Source organism: Salmo salar, chromosome 06 (genome assembly GCF_965601325.2).
Source record: "Salmo salar chromosome 06, fSalSal1, whole genome shotgun sequence".
Lineage (NCBI taxonomy): Eukaryota > Metazoa > Chordata > Actinopteri > Salmoniformes > Salmonidae > Salmo > Salmo salar.
In genome coordinates this window covers 89307501-89328844 of record NC_138296.1, presented here as the reverse complement: position 1 = coordinate 89328844, position 21344 = coordinate 89307501, and the positions used below count along the sequence as shown (strand labels likewise).

The following is a 21344-nucleotide window of genomic DNA, read 5'->3' as shown; positions in this document are numbered from 1 at the left end:
CTTAACAGAATTGAAGCTAGTTACAGTGTAGAAGTGCCCTGCCTGCGCATCAGTTCAAAAGATGAAGACGATTGAAGTGACCACCCGGGAGTTCTCTCTCTCTCTCTCTAACTCTCTCTAACTCTCTCTAAATCTATCTCTCTCTATCTCTCTAACTCTCTCTATCTCTCTCTATCTCTCTAACTCTCTCTATCTCTCTATATCTCTCTAACTCTCTCTCTCTATCTCTCTCTATCTCTCTAACTCTCTCTCTCTATCTCTCTCTATCTCTCTCTATCTCTCTAACTCTCTCTAACTCTCTCCAACTCTCTCTAACTCTCTAACTCTATCTCTCTCTCTCTAACTTTCTCGTTCTCTCTCTCTCTCTCTCTCGTGCTCTCTCTCTTGTTTACTCCCTCAATTCAATTCAAAGTGCTTTATTGGCATGGGAAACATATGTTTACATTGCTCTGTCTGTCCTATGTGTGTTACACTCCTCAATAGAGCTTCACACGGACAGACTGAAGGCGACGATCCTTCGGTTTTGTCTCTGTGTAACAATAGCACATGTCACTTAGCAACCAAGTAAATGATGCTAATAACCCATAGAGGGGCATGCATGGCCCGTGTCTTTATTGGTTGTTAAAAGCTTAAAGGATTCCTGTGCTGTGCCATGTCATGGTATGGATCAACACCTGCTGTTTACAGAACTGGGGTTGCACTCCAAATAGCACCTGGTCAAATGTAGTGCACTACAGAGGGAATAGGGAAAGATTTGGGACGCAGCCTGGCTCTGCATGTTGCATGCCCAACTACCCAGTTAACCCAGTAGGGCTAGTTAACACTGCATGTAAAGCACATAGTAGGAAGGTTGATATACAGCATGAGGTTATTGTCAACGCCACCATGACAGCTGTGATAGCCACAGATCTGCATACACTGTTGGGCACTGATTTACATACAGTCGTGGCCAAAGGTTTTGAGAATGACAAAAATATTAATTTTCACAAAGTCTGCTGCCTCAGTTTGTATGATGGCAATCCCCCAAAAACATTTCCACTGCATTTCAGCCCTGCCACAAAAGGACCAGCTGACATCATGTCAGTGATTCTCTCGTTAACACAGGTGTGAGTGTTGACAAGGACAAGGCTGGAGATCACTCTGTCATGCTGATTGAGTTCGAATTACAGACTGGAAACACGTGCCGTCATCATGCTTTGCACAAAAAGGGCTTCACAGGCAAGGATATTGCTGCCAGTAAGATTGCACCTAAATCAACCATTTATCGGATCATCAAGAACTTCAAGGAGAGTGGTTCAATTGTTGTGAAGAAGGCTTCAGGGCGCCCAAGAAAGTCCAGCAAGCGCCAGGACCGTCTCCTAAAGTTGATTCAGCTGCGGGATCGGGGCACCACCAGTACAGAGCTTGCTCAGGAATGGCAGCAGGCAGGTGTGAGTGCATCTGCATGCACAGTGAGGCGAAGACTTTTGGAGAATGGGCTGGTGTCAAGAAGGGCAGCAAAGAAGACACTTCTCTCCAGGAAAAACATCAAGGACAGACTGAAATTCTGCAAAAGGTACAGGGATTGGACTGCTGGGGACTGGGGTAAAGTCATTTTCTCTGATGAATCCCCTATCCGATTGTTTGGGGCATCCGGAAAAAAGCTTGTCCGGAGAAGACAAGGTGAGCGCTACCATCAGTCCTGTGTCATGCCAACAGTAAAGCATCCTGAGACCATTCATGTGTTGGGTTGCTTCTCAGCCAAGGGAGTGGGCTCACTCACAATTCTGCCTAAGAACACAGCCATGAATAAAGAATGGTACCAACACATCCTCCGAGAGCAACTACTCCCAACCATGAAAGGAACAGTTTGGTGATGAACAATGCCTTTTCCAGCATGATGGAGCACCTTGCCATAAGGCAAAAGTGATAACTAAGTGGCTCGGGGAACAAAACATCGATATTTTGGGTCCATGGCCAGGAAACTCCCCAGACCTTAATCCCATTGAGAACTTGTGGTCAATCCTCAAGAGGTGGGTGGACAAACAAAAACCCACAAATTCTGACAAACTCCAAGCATTGATTATGCAAGAATGGGCTGCCATCAGTCAGGATGTGGCCCAGAAGTTAATGGACAGCATGCCAGGGCGGATTGCAGAGTTCTTGAAAAAGAAGGGTCAACACTGCAAATATTGACCCTTTGCATCAACTTCATGTAATTGTCAATAAAAGCCTTTGACACTTATGAAATGCTTGTAATTATACTTCAGTATTCCATAGTGACATCTGATAAAAAATATCTAAAGACACTGAAGCAGCAAACTTTGTGGAAATTAATATTTGTGTCATTCTCAAAACTTTTGGCCATGACTGTACATTGTCTGGGTGTTGCATTATTTTGAGGGGGGACAATCACTTTTCAGGTTAAACTTGACATGGTTAGAAGTTTTATGAATTGGTAGTACTGTTTAACCTCTGTCTAAGCCATGACATGTTAACCATCTCCTCCGGGTTAACCATCTCCTCCGGGTTAACTCTCTCCTCCGGGTTAACCATCTCCTCTGGGATAACTATCTTCCCCGGGTTAACCATCTTCCCCGGGTTAACTATCTTCTCCGGGTGAACTATCTTCTCCGGGTTAACCATCTTCTCCGGGTTAACCATCTCCTCTGGGTTAACTATCTCCTCTGGTTATAGGGATGAAAGCCCAAAGCACTGCTGCTCATACTGAAGATGTTTGGCTCATGTTTGCCTCTCTCTCAGAAAGCATTACAATAGCATTGTTTACAGCATGCTATTGTCATTCTGCAGGTATTATGTGTACATGCTGCTGCTGTTGAGTTTCATTTAGAACCTTCAGAATGAGTGTATTAGAACCTTCAGAATGAGTGTATTAGAACCTTCAGAATGAGTGTATTAGAACCTTCAGAATGAGTGTATTAGAACCTACAGAATGAGTGTATTAGAACCTCAGTAATGTGTTGTTGTTGCTGACCTTGTGGTTGCGTCCGTGTTTGTAGAGCAGGGAGATGATGGACTTGATGTGTCCTTTCTGGATGATGTTCAGAGCCTCTGGAGACTCTATCAGGATACAATGGAGCACCTCCAGGATACCTACAATAGAGTAAAGTAGAATAAAACAAAACAGAATAGAATCAGGAGACTCTATCAGAATACAATGGAGCACCTCCAGGATACCTACAATAGAGTAAAGTAGAATAAAACAAAACAGAATAGAATCAGGAGACTCTATCAGGATACAGTGGAGCACCTCCACAAAACAGGCTAAAACTACTGGGAGATTATGCTATAGACCTTTGTAAGAAAAGCTACTTTATTTACAGTTATAGAACGACTCTCATATTAGGATTCAGGTTTACTTACACCAGACACACACAGCATACAATTAGCTAGCTATTAATACAAGGCATTTGACATCATAAACAAACAATTCCATACCCAATATGTAAATGTGAACTCTCTATGACCAAATCAAATCTGATTGGTCTAATACACATATTTAGTTCTTGAACTCTCTGTGTATTGTGTAGGGTACCCGATGAGGACTCCAGTCTCTCCAGCTTGCTGACCAGCCAGTCCAGGTTCCTGGAGAACTGGGTACAGTTGTTCCGGTTCCCTTTGATCAGAGAGGCTGGAGAGAGAGATGAGTGGAGGGACATAGAGGGGAGAGTGAGGGAAAGAGGGGTGAGTAGAAGGGATTGACAGGGATGAAAGAGTGATGCAGACATTGCAGAGGGGCGAGAGGGTGAGAGAGAGGCAGAGGCTCACAAGAAAATGTAATTTCTCCGTCTATGTTTAGACCTCTTGTCTATGTTTGATATCTAGCTGTCTCCTCACCCAGTCATCACTCAGCATTAGCCTTAGGGACAGCAGAATGATAATGCCTTTGAGATAGTTTAACAGCATAATCTGTCAGCTAATTCATACCCCTCAATGCAGAACCATTAGTCAACACAAACTCACAGAGAACACTGTCTGACTCTCTCTCCTCTCTCTCCTATCTCCTCTCTCTCTCTCCAATCTCTTCTCTCTCTCTTCTATCTCCTCTCTTCTCTCCTATCTATCTCCTCTCTCTTCTCTCCTCTCTCTTCTCTCTCTCTCCTCTCTCTTCTCTCTCTCTGCTCAGACTGCACTGGCATCCTTCAGGGTGACCCCTGTGTTGGTTTAGCGAGAGGAAGTCTGGGCTGTTTTCACTGAGGTGTGTGTGCCTGCGTGCAAGGGGATGTGTGTGTGTGTAGAGGATTTGAATACGAGTGCGGTCAAGCTGAACTAAGGGGAACTCGTTAAAATGATGGACCTGTTTCTGCCTCTATGACATCACTACAACAAAAGGCGAACAACAACACCTCCAGGCTCTATATAGACCGATACTATACTATACTATACTATACTATACTATACTATACTATACTATACTATACTATACACGGGGGTCTTTATCACAGCAGAGACCTCCTCTCCTCTTCTGACCACGAGATAGAAGTATGACAGCTCAAGGCCCGAGATCAGTGATAAAACATTTGTAACTGACAATTTGTAAATAAAGGGTTTTGAACATTTATCTGACTGGTGTTAACAGCCTCCTTTGTCTCACTATGTGCGTCCAAAATGGCACCCTATTCACTATATAGTGCACTACTTTTGACCAGAGCCCTATGCGCTGTGGTCAAAACTAGTGCACTATATAGGGGAAAGGGTGCCATTTGGGATGCATAGGCTGCCTGGACACATGCATCACAGTGCCCAGAGGGCAGACAGGACAGGTGTTAAGAACAGGTCACTATTTTATTTATGTGATGAAGCTTAATCTCTTCCCTCTCTCTCTCTCTCTCTCTCTCTCTCTCTCTCTCTCTCTCTCTCTCTCTCTCTCTCTCTCTCAGTCTTTCTCTCTCGCTCTCTCTCTCTCTCTTTCTCTCTTTCTCTCCTCTTTCTCTCGCTCTCACTCTTCTCTCTCCCCTGTAAATAAAATAACTGTCATGTCACTCTTCAGATGGAGCTCAGGGAGGTGTGTGTGTGTGTGTGTGCACAGAGGTGTTTAGAGTTGACACAGAACCCATCTCTCTTACCCAGTAGTTGGTAGAGTAGGTTGAGGATGTTCTTCCAAGCCGCCCCAGCCTCTTCCCCAGCATGCTCTCCAAAGTGAGCAGCGCTGTTGTACAGGTTGAGACGGTCAATGCACATCACCAGCAGGGCCAGCATGCCCTGAAACACACACAAACACCAGGCTGGTCCTTTATTTGTATTTATTTAACTAGGCAAGTCAGTTAAGAACAAATTATTTTTTACAATGATGGCCTAGGAACAGTGCCTTGTTCAGGGGTAGAACAATATATTTTTACCTTGTCAGCTTGGGGATTCAATCCAGCAACCTTTCAGTTACTGGCCCAACGCTCTAATACAAGGGTTACATCCACAATGGCTACTTTCGACCTGAGCTTTAAAGGCCCTGGTCAAAAGTAGTGCACTACATAGGGAATACTGTACCATAATTAGATATTATGTAGTCAATCGCAGTGATACATGTTCCTAGATCTTCCTACATGAAAAGAGAAACATTTGCATATCTTGTGGGAGTCTCTTTTAGGCAGAGGTAGGACCAAGTCACAATTTTTTAAGTCACAAGCAAATCTCAAGTCACAAGGTTCGAGTCTCAAGTCGAGTCCCAAGTAGAATGGTTCGAGTCTCGAATCAAGTCCAAGTCGTACAGTACATTCTAAGAGCAAGTCAAGTCGAATCACACGTTTTTTCAAGTTCAGTCTCAAGTCAAGTAAAAGAAAATCTATACATGCAATGACTTCTTGAACAACAAATGGGGGGGCAGGGTAGCCTAGCGGATAGAGCGTTGGACTAGTAACCGAAAGGTTGTAAGTTCAAATCCCTGAGCTGACAAGGTAAAAATCTGTCATTCTGCCCCTGAACAAGGCAATTAACCCGCTGTCATTGAAAATAAGAATTTGTTCTTAACTGACTTGCCTAGTTAAATAAAAATTAATGTATTTAATGTCTTAATGTATTTGATGTATTTAACATCTTAATGTATTTAATGTCTTAATGTATTTGATGTATTTAATGTCTTAATGTATTTGATGTATTTAACATCTTAATGTATTTAATGTCTTAATGTATTTGATGTATTTAATGTCTTAATGTATTTGATATATTTAATGTCTTAATGTATTTGATGTATTTAACATCTTAATGTATTTAATGTCTTAATGTATTTGATGTATTTAACATCTTAATGTATTTAATGTCTTAATGTATTTGATGTATTTAACATCTTAATGTATTTAATGTCTTAATGTATTTGATGTATTTAACATCTTAATGTATTTAATGTCTTAATGTATTTGATGTATTTAACATCTTAATGTATTTAATGTCTTAATGTATTTGATGTATTTAACATCTTAATGTATTTAATGTATTAATGTATTTGATGTATTTAATGTCTTAATGTATTTGCTGATGGTGTTCTGACTCGGTAAAATAGTGTTATTCTATCATTTATGTATTCAAATAGCTACAGTCTTATTAAAAACTGAACATGTCCAATTCAGAAGTGTCAGATAGAGCCTTCACACTGGGCACAGATGTCAATTCAATGTCTATTCCACATTGGTTCAACAGTGGGAACAACGTTGATTCAACAAGTGTGTGCCCAGTGGGTTATGGCTGAACCCAGATTGACATTTCAGAGCCATAAGGTTCTATCAGGATTGTGATACTCTGTACTTTAGGTACTGTACCTTTAAGGTGAGGACCCTAATGGGTTATGAAAGGAGAATTCGCTACAAAACAGTTCTGAGATGTGGGATGTGAAAACTTTGATGCTCACAATTGAATACCTAAGCTTTGTGCAGATAGAACCAAGAAATCTTTGTCTATTTATTGAGGCTACCAGACAGCCCTTTTCATTATTTGGTCTACAACACATTTTAATTATGTAATAATACATTTTTAACAATAAATTCCAAATGCAAGCTTCATAAGTCAATTATCAATTTTAAACAATTTTGACATACCAAAAGACCAGTAGGCCTATGCTAGTAATTGTTGCTTGATGCCCCATTGATTGTGGGCTTGATGCCCCATTGCTGGTGAGCATGCAAAGTAAACAGTTGATATTCTTATCACCAAACAAGTTTTGGATATCATCACAAACAACTTTAGCATTTTAGCTAACTACTTACTACTTTTTAGCTACTTTGTAATTACTTAACATGTTAGCTAACCATTCTCCTAACCCTAACCCTAACCCTAACCTTTCAACCAACTCCTAACCCGAACCTTAACTCTAACCTTAACCCTAACCTTAAGCTTTAACCCTAACTCCTAACCTAGCTAATGTTAGCATTAGCCACATAGCTAACGTTAGCAACAACACATTGGAATTCATAAGTTTTGCAAATTTGTTACATAAATTTGTACAAATTGCAATTACTAAAATATTGTACGGATTGCAATTCGTAACACATCATATGCATTGTAATTCATAACTCACGACTCCCCAAAACCTTCTTGCTGATCTAGCTCACCTGACCTATGTTGATTGACAGTTGGTCCAATCAGAGGGCCGAATGTGTGTTTCACTAGTCAATCTGTTTTTTGCAAGTGAGATACAGTCTCTGGCTGCGTGGAGAGTAGCCTAATCCATGGAGACTTTATGCCATAAAATGAGTGACAAAACGTTACAGATCATTTCAAGTCATCGGTCTCAAGTCAAAGTCGAGCAGCGAGTCTTGAGGCTCCAAGTCGAAGTCAAGTTTGAAGTTATTTTTTTTTCTATCAAGTCGAGTCTCAAATCATCAAATTTGTGACTCGAGTCAGACTCGAGTCCAAATCATGTGACTCAGTCTGTACACTAAAGAAAGTTACAACTTGGAAAGTCAACAGCAGGCAGGTACAGTATGCAGAAGTGTCCAACATGATCCGTCAACCAGTGCTTAATTTGTACCGGAACAAAAAGTGAGCTTGAGAGAGGGGAGACCTGGGGGCTCTTTCTAATAAAGCATTGCATGCATGCATTATCATTTATTTTACGTACTGACATAAAGTAGTAGAGTAGAAGCGCTTGCAGAAGTTGCACACGTGGGGGAAAAATGTTGTAGCTTAGGGTCAGGGAAAAATGTGGCCTCTATAAACGCATTTCATGCAGTTCTACATCATTTTAGAAGACGGGAGACTTTAGCTGAATCTGTTTTAGTACCTCACAAATTATGGAAATGACAGGCTACTTTGACACTGACAAACTGACAATCTGAGATCAATAAAAACGACCTTGTCTCAAATCCATCAATAGCCTAGGCCTAGGTGTGAGGAGAAACACATACTGTACAATATGAGGAGGAAGTTATTGTCCTAAACAAACTTTCCAGTTTCACTGACTCACCCAATGACACACAGCTCACTCACCTGTGAAGGCTGTTGCTCTCAAGTCTCTCTCTCTCTTGTTTTAATGTAAAACAATACTGTTCGCTCAATAGGCCTATTTGGACGTTGATAACATATTTGGTAGCACTACAGACAGACTAGTCTTCTCTTTTCAGCAGGATCCAATTGCGTTGCCACAGCTAGGATATATAAATATATATATATTTTTTAAAGCTATCGATCCTCTGTGGCTAAATTATAGACCTATTCCTGGTGTAGTCTTCTGAATGATTTCATTTCATTCTGAACAGACGGCAGTAATTCTATAACGTTGGGAAATGTATTTCACTTCATCAGTGGTGCTGCAGTAACTCCAGCACCCTTCCCACAGCTATGATTCTGTAAAGAAATAAATGAAGTGCAACGCTGAAGAGATGAATGTTGCAGGCTCATGTCTATCAGAGCAGAGAGAGGGAGAGAGATCATAGAAAGAGATTCTCTTTCTAGTTCTGTGAGAGATACTGGTGCGATTCTCTCTCTCACCACAGCAATGACCACGCATTGGTCTATATAGGCTACAATGTTGTGCAAACCATGAACCCGGGCCGGCCCAACACGAATCAATTCTTAGAATATCAGGGCCGTTTTCACGTTAAGTGTTTTAAGGGGCAGCCAGGAGAATTACAGAGGAGTCAACTTGAATTAACTCTGATTGCTTTAATTTGAATTTTTACATTGCAAACAGTGAAAATAATTGTTCAGGCCACGAGACGTACCGGATCCTGGCAAATGGGTTCCAGAACAAAACAATCCAAAACTGGGAGGTGCCAGATCCTGTTCCAGCAGGATCCGGCTCAAATTTAGCACTGCCTTTAACCCTGATTAAACCTGAGGTCCCAGAGCCCTGGGAGCTCACCTCCTCTTTGAAGAGGTCCTGTCGTTTGATGAGAGATCTCAGCAGAGTTTGTTTCTCCTCATGTTCCAGTTCTGAGTCAGGCTGTTTGAAATACTCAATCAGATCATCCAGCGTCTGCAACACCTCGTCAAAGTTAGGCAGAGACACCTCCACGTTCTTATCCCTTCCTATACTGTCAAGACCCCTAGGGAAGAGGGAGAGGGGCAGGGAGAGGTTTGGGGAGAGGAAGAGTGAGAAAAAGGAGTAAGCAGAGAGGGATAGAGAGGGAAAAAGAGAGTGACATAAAACTAATTTACTGTTAATAGGCTACATTAATATCACTTATCCACAATGGTCTCAAATCATCTCAATTGTTTTCAAATTACATTGCGCAAATTCTACAGCAGATCATTTCCGAAATCAGTCACTGGAAGTGAATCCAACGGCAGGCTAATTTCATGAGAACTAATCCATGCCTAATCACACAAAAGCAGGAAAATCGGTTCTGCAGCTGCGATTGGATCTCTATTGCGCAGGTTCACGTGAATCGGCTTGTCATTCAGTAGTATTCAGGAGCATTCAGGAGCATTCAGTAGCATTTAGGAGCATTCAGTAGTATTCAGGAGCATTCAGTAGCATTCAGGAGCATTCAGTAGCATTCAGTAGCATTCAGGAGCATTCAGTAGCATTCCGGAGCATTCGGTAGCATTTGGGAGCATTCAGTAGCATTCAGTAGTATTTAGTAGCTTTCAGGAGCATTCAGTAGTATTCAGGGGCATTTAGTATTATTCAGGAGCATTCAGTAGTATTCAACTAGCTCATTCAAAATTTGTCCAACCATGTTCTGTATTTTCTGGAATAGATGACGGTCCTTAAACTATCTAGGTTACCAATGCAGCACACACACACACACACACACACACACACACACACACACACACACACACACACACACACACACACACACACACACACACACACACACACACACACACACACACACACACACACACACACACACACACACACACACACACAGCCCTACTTGATGAAGTGGCTGAAGAGGACAGTAGTGTTCCTGATGATGCGTACAGCCCGTGCCTCCTCGTGTTGACAACGCTGAAGGGTCAGACCGTCGTCCATATGACCCTCAGCATGCAGACAGGCCTGTCTCGCAAATACACAACACACACAATATAGACAGACATTATTAGAAGTACTTGACACAGACATTACCACAAACAGGTATCTGTGCAACTCAATGTAACATGTCCCTTGTTACTCATTAATCACATGCAGAGCCATATAGTGTACTTAGAGTGTTTTGAATAGTTTTCTAATTGTAGACATTCCGTTACATAGCATTGTTGAAATATCCCTCATGTAACGTTAATGGGGTTCTAACATGGCTGCCATAGAATGTTGTAGTGTCATGTAAATGCATCATAATGCAGAAACCACATTGGCCAAACTCTCTAAATACATGGTTCTGATCACATCCAATCAAGTGAGGCGTTATATCAGCTGTCTGAGCTGTGAGTTGGCTTAGGTCTCCTCCTCTCCCTCAGTTAGCTCCCACCCAGGCAGGATGTGTCAGGACACATGACGCGGTCATTTAGATGTGATAATGAGAGGGGAATGGTGACAGTTAGTTTTAGTTATCTTTTCTGAGAGAGGAGGGATCAACTCCTGTCTCTCTCTCTTCCTCCCCAGCGTCTTTTCCTTTCTCTCCCATCTCTCCCTCTCGCTCCATCCCCACCAGCTCTTCTTTCTCTCCATCTCTCTTTCTCCCTCCCCACCAGCTCTTATCTCCCTCCATCTCTCTCTCTCTCACTCTCTCTCCCACCCTACCAGCGCTTCTCTCTCTCTCTCCATCCCTCTCCCCTTCCCCACCAGCACTTCTCTCTCTCCATCTCTCTCTCCTTCCCCAATGGCTCTTCTCTCTTTCTATCTCTCTCTCTGTCCCTCCCCACCAGCTTTTCTCTTTCTATCTAGCTCTCTATCCCTCCCCACGGCAGGGCTGCCAACGTTTGAGGAAAGCTTGGAGTGAGATTTTCTATGTGAATTTCATTGTCCCCTGGCACAGTCCCTAGATGGGGGACTGGGGGTCCTCCCTCGGGAAGATTTTCCTTCAATATGTTTTTTACATGGCTTAGGCCTATGGCCAGGGTGGAAAATTAGGTGTACTCAGGATGCTTTGAACATTAAATGTACATTCAAAATTCAACAACTTTGTTACTTTGAGATTTTTGGGGGATGAAATGTTAATTATGTAAATATTTTTAGGGGACATATTTTTTAGGTGGTTTGACACTTTATTCAATAATACCCTCATATAATTCATTTTCAAAGACACCTCTAGGCATATCAGATTTCAAATATGGGATGATACGGGCAGAACTGGGAAGAAGTGGAATAGTAGAATAAGTATGGGGAATAACAGTAGTGTTGTTGCTGACTATAACATTAATTACAGTATATTTCAGCACATTGTCAAGAAGGAGAATTGTTCCACTGATCAGACTAAATACATTAAATAGCTAATAAAATCTCCCGAAGGGAAGATGACATAAATCTGCCCCTACATAAAAAAATAAATAGATTTATTCATAGTTCCAAATCAGGTCACCCTACAAAACAAACCCTGTGAAAACATTCTGTAGGTCTGTCTGCGGCCTTTTCCTTGTCACAACCTAAATGCCAATGACCAAACGAGGGGACTAATGTAAGTGTGGATTAAATCCACTTTAGTACATGCTGTCAAAAGGCTGCATTCTGCAAAAGGGTCAGTGAATAACAGCAACCTAATTTAACATTTACATAAAACAGCGCTCTCGTGCTGCTCTTTTTACAGTTTTAAAAATCCGCGGAGAACGTTCCCTCCATTCAGCGCCACTCTAATCTAGAGGGGCGTTTCTTAAAAACATGCATCCAATCCCCTTGATCCTTTACATGACTAGACCAATCATATGTTTCAATGTGTTGCAATGTGTTGTGGCAAGACAGGACAATAATAAAGGTTCAGCTCGTGATGTTAAATTGAAGGCACAGATGCTCCTATTTCAAAACGATTTGGAGCACAGTTGAAAAGTTAACATGCTGACTATACAATGGACTAATTAGAAAAATAAAAGCTTTTCAGTAAGTGAGATATAAAAGAGGTGTGCTGTGAGAAGAGGGTCAAATGCGTGTCTCACGGCCAAAGCGTGAGAGTTAGCAGCTCTGCCACTAGCTCTTCTCTCTATCTTCCTTCCCACCAGCTCGTCTCTCTATCGCTCTTTTTCCCTCCCCAGCGGCCCTTCTCTCTCTCGATATCTCATTTCCCACCAGCTCTCCTCTCTACCTATCTATCTCTCCCTTCCCATCAGCTCTTCTCTCTATCTATCTCTCCCTTCCCACCAGCCCTTCTCTCTCTCTCTCCCTTCCCACCGGCTCTTCTCTATCTATCTATCTATCTATCTATCTATCTATCTATCTATCTATCTATCTATCTATCTATCTATCTATCTATCTATCTATCTATCTATCTATCTATCTATCTATCTATCTATCTATCTATCTATCTATCTATCTATCTATCTATCTATCTATCTATCTATCTATCTATCTATCTATCTATCTCTCCCCTTCCCACCAGCTCTTCTCTCTCTCTCTCTCTCCCTTCCCACCAGCTCTTCTCTCTCTCTCTCTCTCTCTCTCCCTTCCCACCAGCTCTTCTCTCTCTCTCTCTCTCTCTCTCTCCCTTCCCACCAGCTCTTCTCTCTCTCTCTCTCTCTCTCTCTCTCTCTCCCTTCCCACCAGCTCTTCTCTCTCTCTCTCTCTCTCTCTCTCCCTTCCCACCAGCTCTTCTCTCTCTCTCTCTCTCTCTCTCCCTTCCCACCAGCTCTTCTCTCTCTCTCTCTCTCTCTCTCTCCCTTCCCACCAGCTCTTCTCTCTCTCTCTCTCTCTCTCTCTCTCTCTCTCTCCCTTCCCACCAGCTCTTCTCTCTCTCTCTCTCTCTCTCTCTCCCTTCCCACCAGCTCTTCTCTCTCTCTCTCTCTCTCTCTCTCTCTCTCCCTTCCCACCAGCTCTTCTCTCTCTCTCTCTCTCTCTCTCTCCCTTCCCACCAGCTCTTCTCTCTCTCTCTCTCTCTCCCTTCCCACCAGCTCTTCTCTCTCTCTCTCTCTCCCTTCCCACCAGCTCTTCTCTCTCTATCTATCTATCTCTCCCTTCCCACCAGCTCTTCTCTCTCTCTCTATCTCTCCCTTCCCACCGGCTCTTCTCTCTCTCTCTATCTCTCCCTTCCCACCAGCTCTTCTCTCTCTCTCTCTCTCTCCCTTCCCACCGGCTCTTCTCTCTCTCCCTTCCCACCAGCTCTTCTCTCTCTCTCTCTCTCTCCCTTCCCACCGGCTCTTCTCTCTCTCCCTTCCCACCAGCTCTTCTCTCTCTATCTATCTATCTCTCCCTTCCCACCAGCTCTTCTCTCTCTCTCTATCTCTCCCTTCCCACCGGCTCTTCTCTCTCTCTCTATCTCTCCCTTCCCACCAGCTCTTCTCTCTCTCTCTCTCTCTCCCTTCCCACCGGCTCTTCTCTCTCTCCCTTCCCACCAGCTCTTCTCTCTCTCTCTCTCTCTCCCTTCCCACCGGCTCTTCTCTCTCTCCCTTCCCACCAGCTCTTCTCTCTCTCTCTCTCTCTCCCTTCCCACTGGCTCTTCTCTCTCTCCATCTCCCATTCTCCGCTGGGTATTATGCAGCTCATCCTGGGCCAGTGGCCAGAGACAACAAACACCACCTCTGCTCTGCTCACAGGCCAGGTCACCTTGACAACAAGCCAGCTGGAAACCATCCCACTAGCCTTTAATCCACTGATTAGGTAATCTCTTTATAGGGACTATTTTTTCACCTATGGTCTGTTCCAATATGCAATACCCACACCAGATGAGCCCACTACTTTGTATGTAGAGTTGAAGTCGGAAGTTTACATACACTTAGGTTGGAGTCATTAAAACTCGTTTTTCAACCACTCCACAAATTTTGTTAACAAACTATAGTTTTGCCAAGTTGGTTAGGACATCGACTTTTTCCAGCAATTGTTTACAGACAGATTATTTCACTTATAATTCACTGTATCACAATTCCAGTGGGTCAGAAGTTCACATACACTAAGTTGACTGTGCCTTTAAACAGCTTGAAAAATTCCAGAAAATGATGTCATGGCTTTAGAAGCTTCTGATAGGCTAATTGACATCATTTGAGTCAATTGGAGGTGTACCTGTGGATGTATTTCAAGGCCTACCTTCAAACTCAGTGCCTCTTTGCCTGACTTCATGGGAAAAGCAAAATAAATTATCCAAGACCTCAGAAAGAATATTGGAGACCTCCACAGGTCTGGTTAATCCTTGGGAGCAATTTCCAAACGCCTGAAGGTTCATCTGTACAAACAATAGTACCCAAGTATAAACACCATGGGACCACGCAGCCGTCATATCGCTAAGAAAGGAGAAGCATTCTGTCTCCTAGAGATGAACGTACTTTGGTGCGAAAAGTGCAAATCAATCCCAGAACAACAGCAAAGGACCTTGTGAAGATGCTGGAGGATACAGGTACAAAAGTATCTATATCCACAGTAAAACGGGTCCTATATCGATATAACCTGAAAGGCCAATCAGCAAGGAAGAAGCCACTGCTCCAAAACCGCCATAAAAAAGCCGGACTACGGTTTGCAACTGCACATGGGAACAAAGATCATACTTTCTGGAGAAATGTCCTCTGGTCTGATGAAACAAAGATAGAACTGTTTGGCCATAATGACCATCGTTATGTTTGGAGGAAAAAGAGGGATGCTTGCAAGCCGAAGAACACCATCCCAACCGTGAAGCATGGCAGCATCATGTTGTGGGGGTGCTTTGCTGCAGGAGGGACTGGTGCACTTCACAAAATAGATGACAACATAAGGAAGGAAAATGATGTGGATATATTGAAGCAACATCTCAAGACATCAGTCAGGAAGTTAAAGCTTGGTCGCAAATTGATCTTCCAAATGGAGAATGACCCAAAGCATACTTCCAAAGTTGTGGCAAAATGGCTTAAGGACAACAAAGTCAAGGTATTGGAGTGGCCATCACAAAGCCCTGACCTCAATCCTATAGAAAATTTGTGGGCAGAACTGAAAAAGTGTGTGTGAGCAAGGAAGCCTACAAATCTGACTCAGTTACACCAGCTCCGTCAGGAGAAATAGGCCAAATACCCGAAACGTTTGACTCAAGTGAAACAATTTAAAGGCAATGCTACCAAATACTAATTGAGTGCATGTAAACTTCTGACCCACTGGGAATGTGATGAAAGAAATAAAAGCTGAAATAAACCATTGTCTCTACTATTATTCTGACATTTCACATTCTTAAAATAAAGCAGTGATCATAACTGACCTAAGACAGGGAATGTTTACTAGGATTAAAAGTCAGGAATTGTGAAAAACTGAGTTCAAATGTATTTGGCTAAGGTGTATGTAAACTTCCAACTTCAACTGTATTTAAACAGGCAAGTCAGTTAAGAACAAATTCTTATTTACAATGACGGCCTACCCTGGCCAAACCCGGATGACGCTGGGCCAATTGTTCGCCGCCCTATGGGACTCCCAATCATGGCTGGATGTGATACAGCCTGGATTCGAACCAGGGACTGTAGTATTTGTATTTGTATTTATTATGGATCCCCGTTAGCTGCTGCCAAAGCAGCAGCTAATCTTCCCGGGGTCCAGCAAAATTAAGGCAGTTTATACAATTTTAAAACATAACAATACATTCACAGATTTCACAACACACTGTGTGCCCTCATGCCCCTACTCCACCACTACCACATATCTACAGTACTAAATCCATGTGTATGTATAGTGTGTATGTTATTGTATGTGTGTGTGTGTGTGTGTGTGTGTGTGTGTGTGTGTGTGTGTGTGTGTGTGTGTGTGTGTGTGTGTGTGTGTGTGTGTGTGTGTGTGTGTGTGTGTGTGTGTGTGTGTGTGTGTGTGTGTGTCAATGTTTGTGTTGCTTCACAGTCCCCGCAGTTCCACAAGGTGTTTTTTTATCTGTTTTTTTATATCTAATTTTACTGCTTGCGTCAGTTACTTGATGAGGAATAGAGTTCCATGTAGTCATGGCTTTATGTAGTACTGTGTGCCTTACATAGTCTGTTCTGGACTTGGGGACTGTGAAGAGACCTCTTGTGGCATGTCTTGTGGGTTATGCATGGGTGTCCAAGCTGTGTGCCAGTAGTTTAGACAGACTCCTCTGTGCATTCAACATGTTCAATACCTCTCATAAATAAAAGTAGTGATGAAGTCAATCTCTCCTCCACTTTCAGCCAGGACAGATTGACATGCATATTATCTTTATTAGCTCTCTTTGTACATCCAATGGCCAGCCGTGCTGCCCTGTTCTGAGCCAATTGCAATTTTCCTAAGTCCTTTTTGTGGAACCTGACCACACGACTGAACAGTAGTCAAGGTGCGACAAAACTAGGGCCTGTAGGACCTGCCTTGTTGATAGTGTTGTTAAGAAGGCAGAGCATCGCTTTACTATAGACAGACTTCTTCCCATCTTAGCTACTACTGCATCAATATGTTTTGACCCTGACAGTTTACAATCTAGTGTTACTCCAAGCAGTTTAGTCATCTCAACTTGCTCAATTTCCACATTATTTATTACAAGATTTAGTTGAGGTTTAGGGTTTAGTGAGTGTTTTGTTCCAAATACAATATTTTTCGTTTTAGAAATATTTAGCACTAACTTATTCCTTGCCACCCACTCTGAAACTAACTGCAGCTCTTTGTTGAGTGTTGCTGTCATTTCAGTCGCTGTAGTAGCTGACGTGATAGTGTTAATCCGCATACATAGAAACTCTGGCTTTACTCAAAGTCAGTGGCATGTCGTTAGTAAAAATTGAAAAATCAAGGGGCCTAAACAGCTACCCTGGGGAATTCCTGATTCTAACTGGAATATATTTGATTGGCTTCCATTAAAGAACACCCTCCGTGTTCTGTTAGACAAGTAACTCTTTATCCACATTATATCAGGGGGAGTAAAGCCATAACACATACGTTTTTCTAGCAGCAGACTATGATCAATAATGTTAAAAGCTGCACTGAAGTATAACAAGACAGCCCCCACAATCATTTTATCATCAATTTCTCTCAGCCAATCATCAGTCATTTGTGTAAGTGCTGTGCTTGTTGAGTGTCCTTCACTATAAGCATACTGAAATTCTGTTGTCAATTTGTTTACTGTAAAATAGCATTGTATCTGGTCAAACACAATTTTTTCCAGAAGTTTACTAAGGGTTGGTAACAGGCTGATTGGTCGGCTATTTGAGCCAGTAAAGGGGGCTTTACTATTCCTGGGTAGCGGAATGACTTTAGCTTCCCTCTAGGCCTGAGGGCACACGCTCTCTAGTAGTCTTAAATTTAAGATGTGGCAAATAGGAGTGGCAATATCATCTGCTATTATTCTCAGTAATTTTCCATCTAGATTGTCAGACCCTGGTGGCTTGTCATTGTTGATAGACAACAATAATCTTTTCACCTCTTCCACACTGACTATGGAATTCAAAAGTACAGTTCTTGTCTTTCAGAATTTGGTTCGATATACTTGGCTGTGTAGTGTCAGCATTTGTTGCTGGCATGTCATCCCTAAGTTTGCTTATCTTGCCAATGAAAAAGTAATTAAAGTAGTTTGCAATATTAGCGTGCTTTGTGATGAAGGAGCCATCTGATTCAATGAATGAAGGACCTGAGTTGGCCTTTTCCCCAAAAATGTCATTTAAGGTGTCCCAAAGCTTTTTACTATCATTCTTTATATAATTTATCATTGTTTCATAGTTTAGTTTCTTTTCGTTTTATTTAGTTTAGTCACATAATTTCTTAATTTACAGTACGTTTGCCAATCAGTTGGGCTGCCAGACTTAATTGCCATGCCTTCTGCCTCATCCCTCTCAACCCAACAAATTTTCAATTCCTCATCAATCCATGGGGATTTAACAGTTTTTACAGTCATTTTCTTAATGGGTGTGTGTTTATTAGTAACTGGAATAAGTAGTTTCATAAATGCGTCAAGTGCAGCATCTGGTTGCTCCTCATTACACACCACAGACCAGCAAATATTCTTTACATCATCAACATAAGAATCACTACAAAACCTCTTATACACTATATTAGGCCCAGCCTTTGGAACTTTGGTTTTCCTAGATATGGCTACTATATTGTGATCACTACATGTTATGGATTTGGATGCTGCTTTCAAGCAAATATCTGCAGCTTTAGTAAAAATGTGATCAGTACATGTTGATGATTTAATTCCTAGGCTGTTTGTAACTACCCTGGTAGGTTGACTGACAATCTGATCCAGTTTTCAGCGACTGGTTACAAGTTTTTTCCTGAGTGGGCAGCTTGATGATAACCAGTCAATATTTAAATCACCCAGAAAATATACTTCTCTGTTGATGTCACAAACATTATCAAGAATTTCACACATATTATCCAGATACTGACTGTTAGCACTTGGTGGTCTATAGCAGCTTCCCACCAGAATGGGCTTTAGGTGAGGCAGATGAACCTGTAGCCATATTACTTCAACAGTATTTAACATTAGATCGTCTCTAAGCTTTACAGGAATGTGGTTCTGAATATAGACCGAAACACCACCTCCGTTGGCATTTCTGTTTTTTCGGTAGATGTTATAACCATGTATTGCTACCACTGTATCATCAAAGGTATTATCTAAGTGAATTTCAGAGATAGTCAGAATACGAATGTCATCTGTTACAAGCAAGTTATTGACTTCATGGACCTTGTTTCTTAGGCTACATATGTTAATATGGGGCTATTTTTAGCACTTTCTGGGTGGCTTGATTGTTTGTAATGCTTTACTGGGAAGCTTATCAGAGGTAGAATTACTCATGTAATTTACATTGGAGCTGATAGCGCAGGGTGAGCTGCATGAAGTGGTCTTCCTACTATTGCACACCGCCTCAGTGCTAACAGTGTAACTTTGGTTTATAAGCTCATGATTACTGCTTACAATAGCTGTAGGATAAACAGGTATTCAGTGCAATTAGGAGCACATAAATTAAATGACTTACATTGTGTTTGCCAATGCCCCTAAGATCATGTACATTTGATGCAGCATTATGATGACTCATTGTCACAACGGTAGGGATTAACTGAGCTGGTCTTGGATCATTTACCAGTCATTGTTTCAACGCAGCGTTGAAATGCGTGGACAGAGTCCAGGAGCCAAGATGATTTTGATGGACTCCGTCATTCATGTAGAGTACCTTCTGTTTCCAGAAGGTGTCACAGTTATCAATAAAAGTGACTCCAGCAGAGCTACAGTAGTCTTTTAGCCAGATGTGTAATGCCAGCAGTCTGCTGAATATATCACACCTAGTGACACCGCTTGCACTGAGATGCAGTGCCTTAGACCGCTGTGCCACTCGGGAGCCCCACTTATAGACTGGTTAGGTGACAACATTACAAAAACGATGTGTGCGCTTCAAAGGGGCAGAAGTCAGTGTGTTGTGATTCTGGATCGCCAGAGATCTAGCAACAATGATAAGAAACTGCCATGTGTGGGGAATCGCAAGTGACTCGCTAATATGGCAAAAAAAAAATGCTTGCTAGCTATCTAGCTAGCCAACAACTGTAACGATGTATTTGAGAGATAAAGTACAACTTTATTTATGTTTTCAATGAACATTGGAGACAAAATCTAGTTTACAAGTTATCAACAATCCAAGCCAACCCTGTCTGGTTTACCCCATAGTTATGTACAGGTCGGTTTTGTTGCTAATCAACCAACCCATCTATGGTAGTATAAAGTATGTATCAATGTGCTTAAACCATAAAGACTGATTGAGTCATTTTATTATGACGACTCTGGTTTCACTGAACAGCGTCCTGCTACTGTTGAGAGAGGCATACTTACAGTAGTATACAGTGCAGTGATTTCATTAGCCACAGACCTACAGTACATCTCATTTTCAAGTTAACAAGTGTATGATTAAACTTCAAGAATCAATGTACCCATTGACCCACAATATAACCCATAAATACCTCATGAGCTTATGGCGTACCTCATCAGAACCTAAAATATAAGCTTATTTTACTCCGATGTTAAATAAACACTGTGTAGCCTCAAAACATGGTTAAAACTATCATTTGTATATAATGCATGGTCAGTCCTTGCATCCATAGCTCTGTCGATGAATTTGAGAGTGGTTACATTTCTCCAGCCCCGTCCCTCAGCTTTTTACCGAAACAGAACGCTTAGTTATTGTTTCAACTGCTGATCGCCGCTTCAATTATTATTTGAAAGTACATTTTTTCAAAGAACAAGGTTGTGACTTTTACACACTTCTTCCACACCATCAGTACAGTGAACATGTATAATAACCCACCCTTCTCTTCAGGGGTCCTATGCGGGAGGCTTTAGCGTCAGGCGCCTGGTAGGACAGCCACAGACCTGTAGCCACGTGCATCACGAAGCAGGCGGAGTCCCCATACTTGATCTCTGCTACTCCCATACCTTCTATGTCTCGATTCTTTGTACCTGACTCTATCTTTTCCTGTGGGAAGGAGCACGCACGCACGCACACACACACACACACACACATAACAAATGAAGATTACACACTAATCAGAGAGGCATGTTAGAGAGCATATTCATTACTCGCCACAGGGAAACAGTAACAGCATTTTTTGGGGTCAGAACCACTAATGGCATACACACACACACACACACACACACACACACACACACACACACACACACACACACACACACACACACACACACACACACACACACACACACACACACACACACACACACACACACACACACACACACACATAACAAATGAAGATTACACACTAATCAGAGAGGCATGTTAGAGAGCATATTCATTACTCGCCACAGGGAAACAGTAACAGCATTTTTTGAGGTCAGAACCACTAATGGCATGCACACGCACACACACACACACACATACACACACACACAGAACCTATTCACACCTCATCAGATTTGAATGCTGGCTGCTGATTA

At 42.1% G+C, this 21344-nt stretch overlaps 1 protein-coding gene across 5 annotated transcripts in view; it reads right to left on the bottom strand.

Moving 5' to 3' along the window:
* Positions 1-21344, bottom strand: part of LOC106608253 (ryanodine receptor 3) — a 264485-nt gene that overhangs the window by 166395 nt on the left and 76746 nt on the right. For all 5 annotated transcript variants that reach the window (XM_082977053.1, XM_045721102.2, XM_045721103.2 and 2 more), the window contains 6 exons: positions 20695-20862; positions 10314-10435; positions 9290-9473; positions 5067-5202; positions 3536-3631; positions 2975-3093 (listed from right to left, as the gene is read on the bottom strand). In XM_082977053.1, the coding sequence (XP_082833179.1) occupies positions 2975-3093; positions 3536-3631; positions 5067-5202; positions 9290-9473; positions 10314-10435; positions 20695-20862 (825 nt within the window). The remainder of the gene's footprint in view (positions 1-2974; positions 3094-3535; positions 3632-5066; positions 5203-9289; positions 9474-10313; positions 10436-20694; positions 20863-21344) is intronic.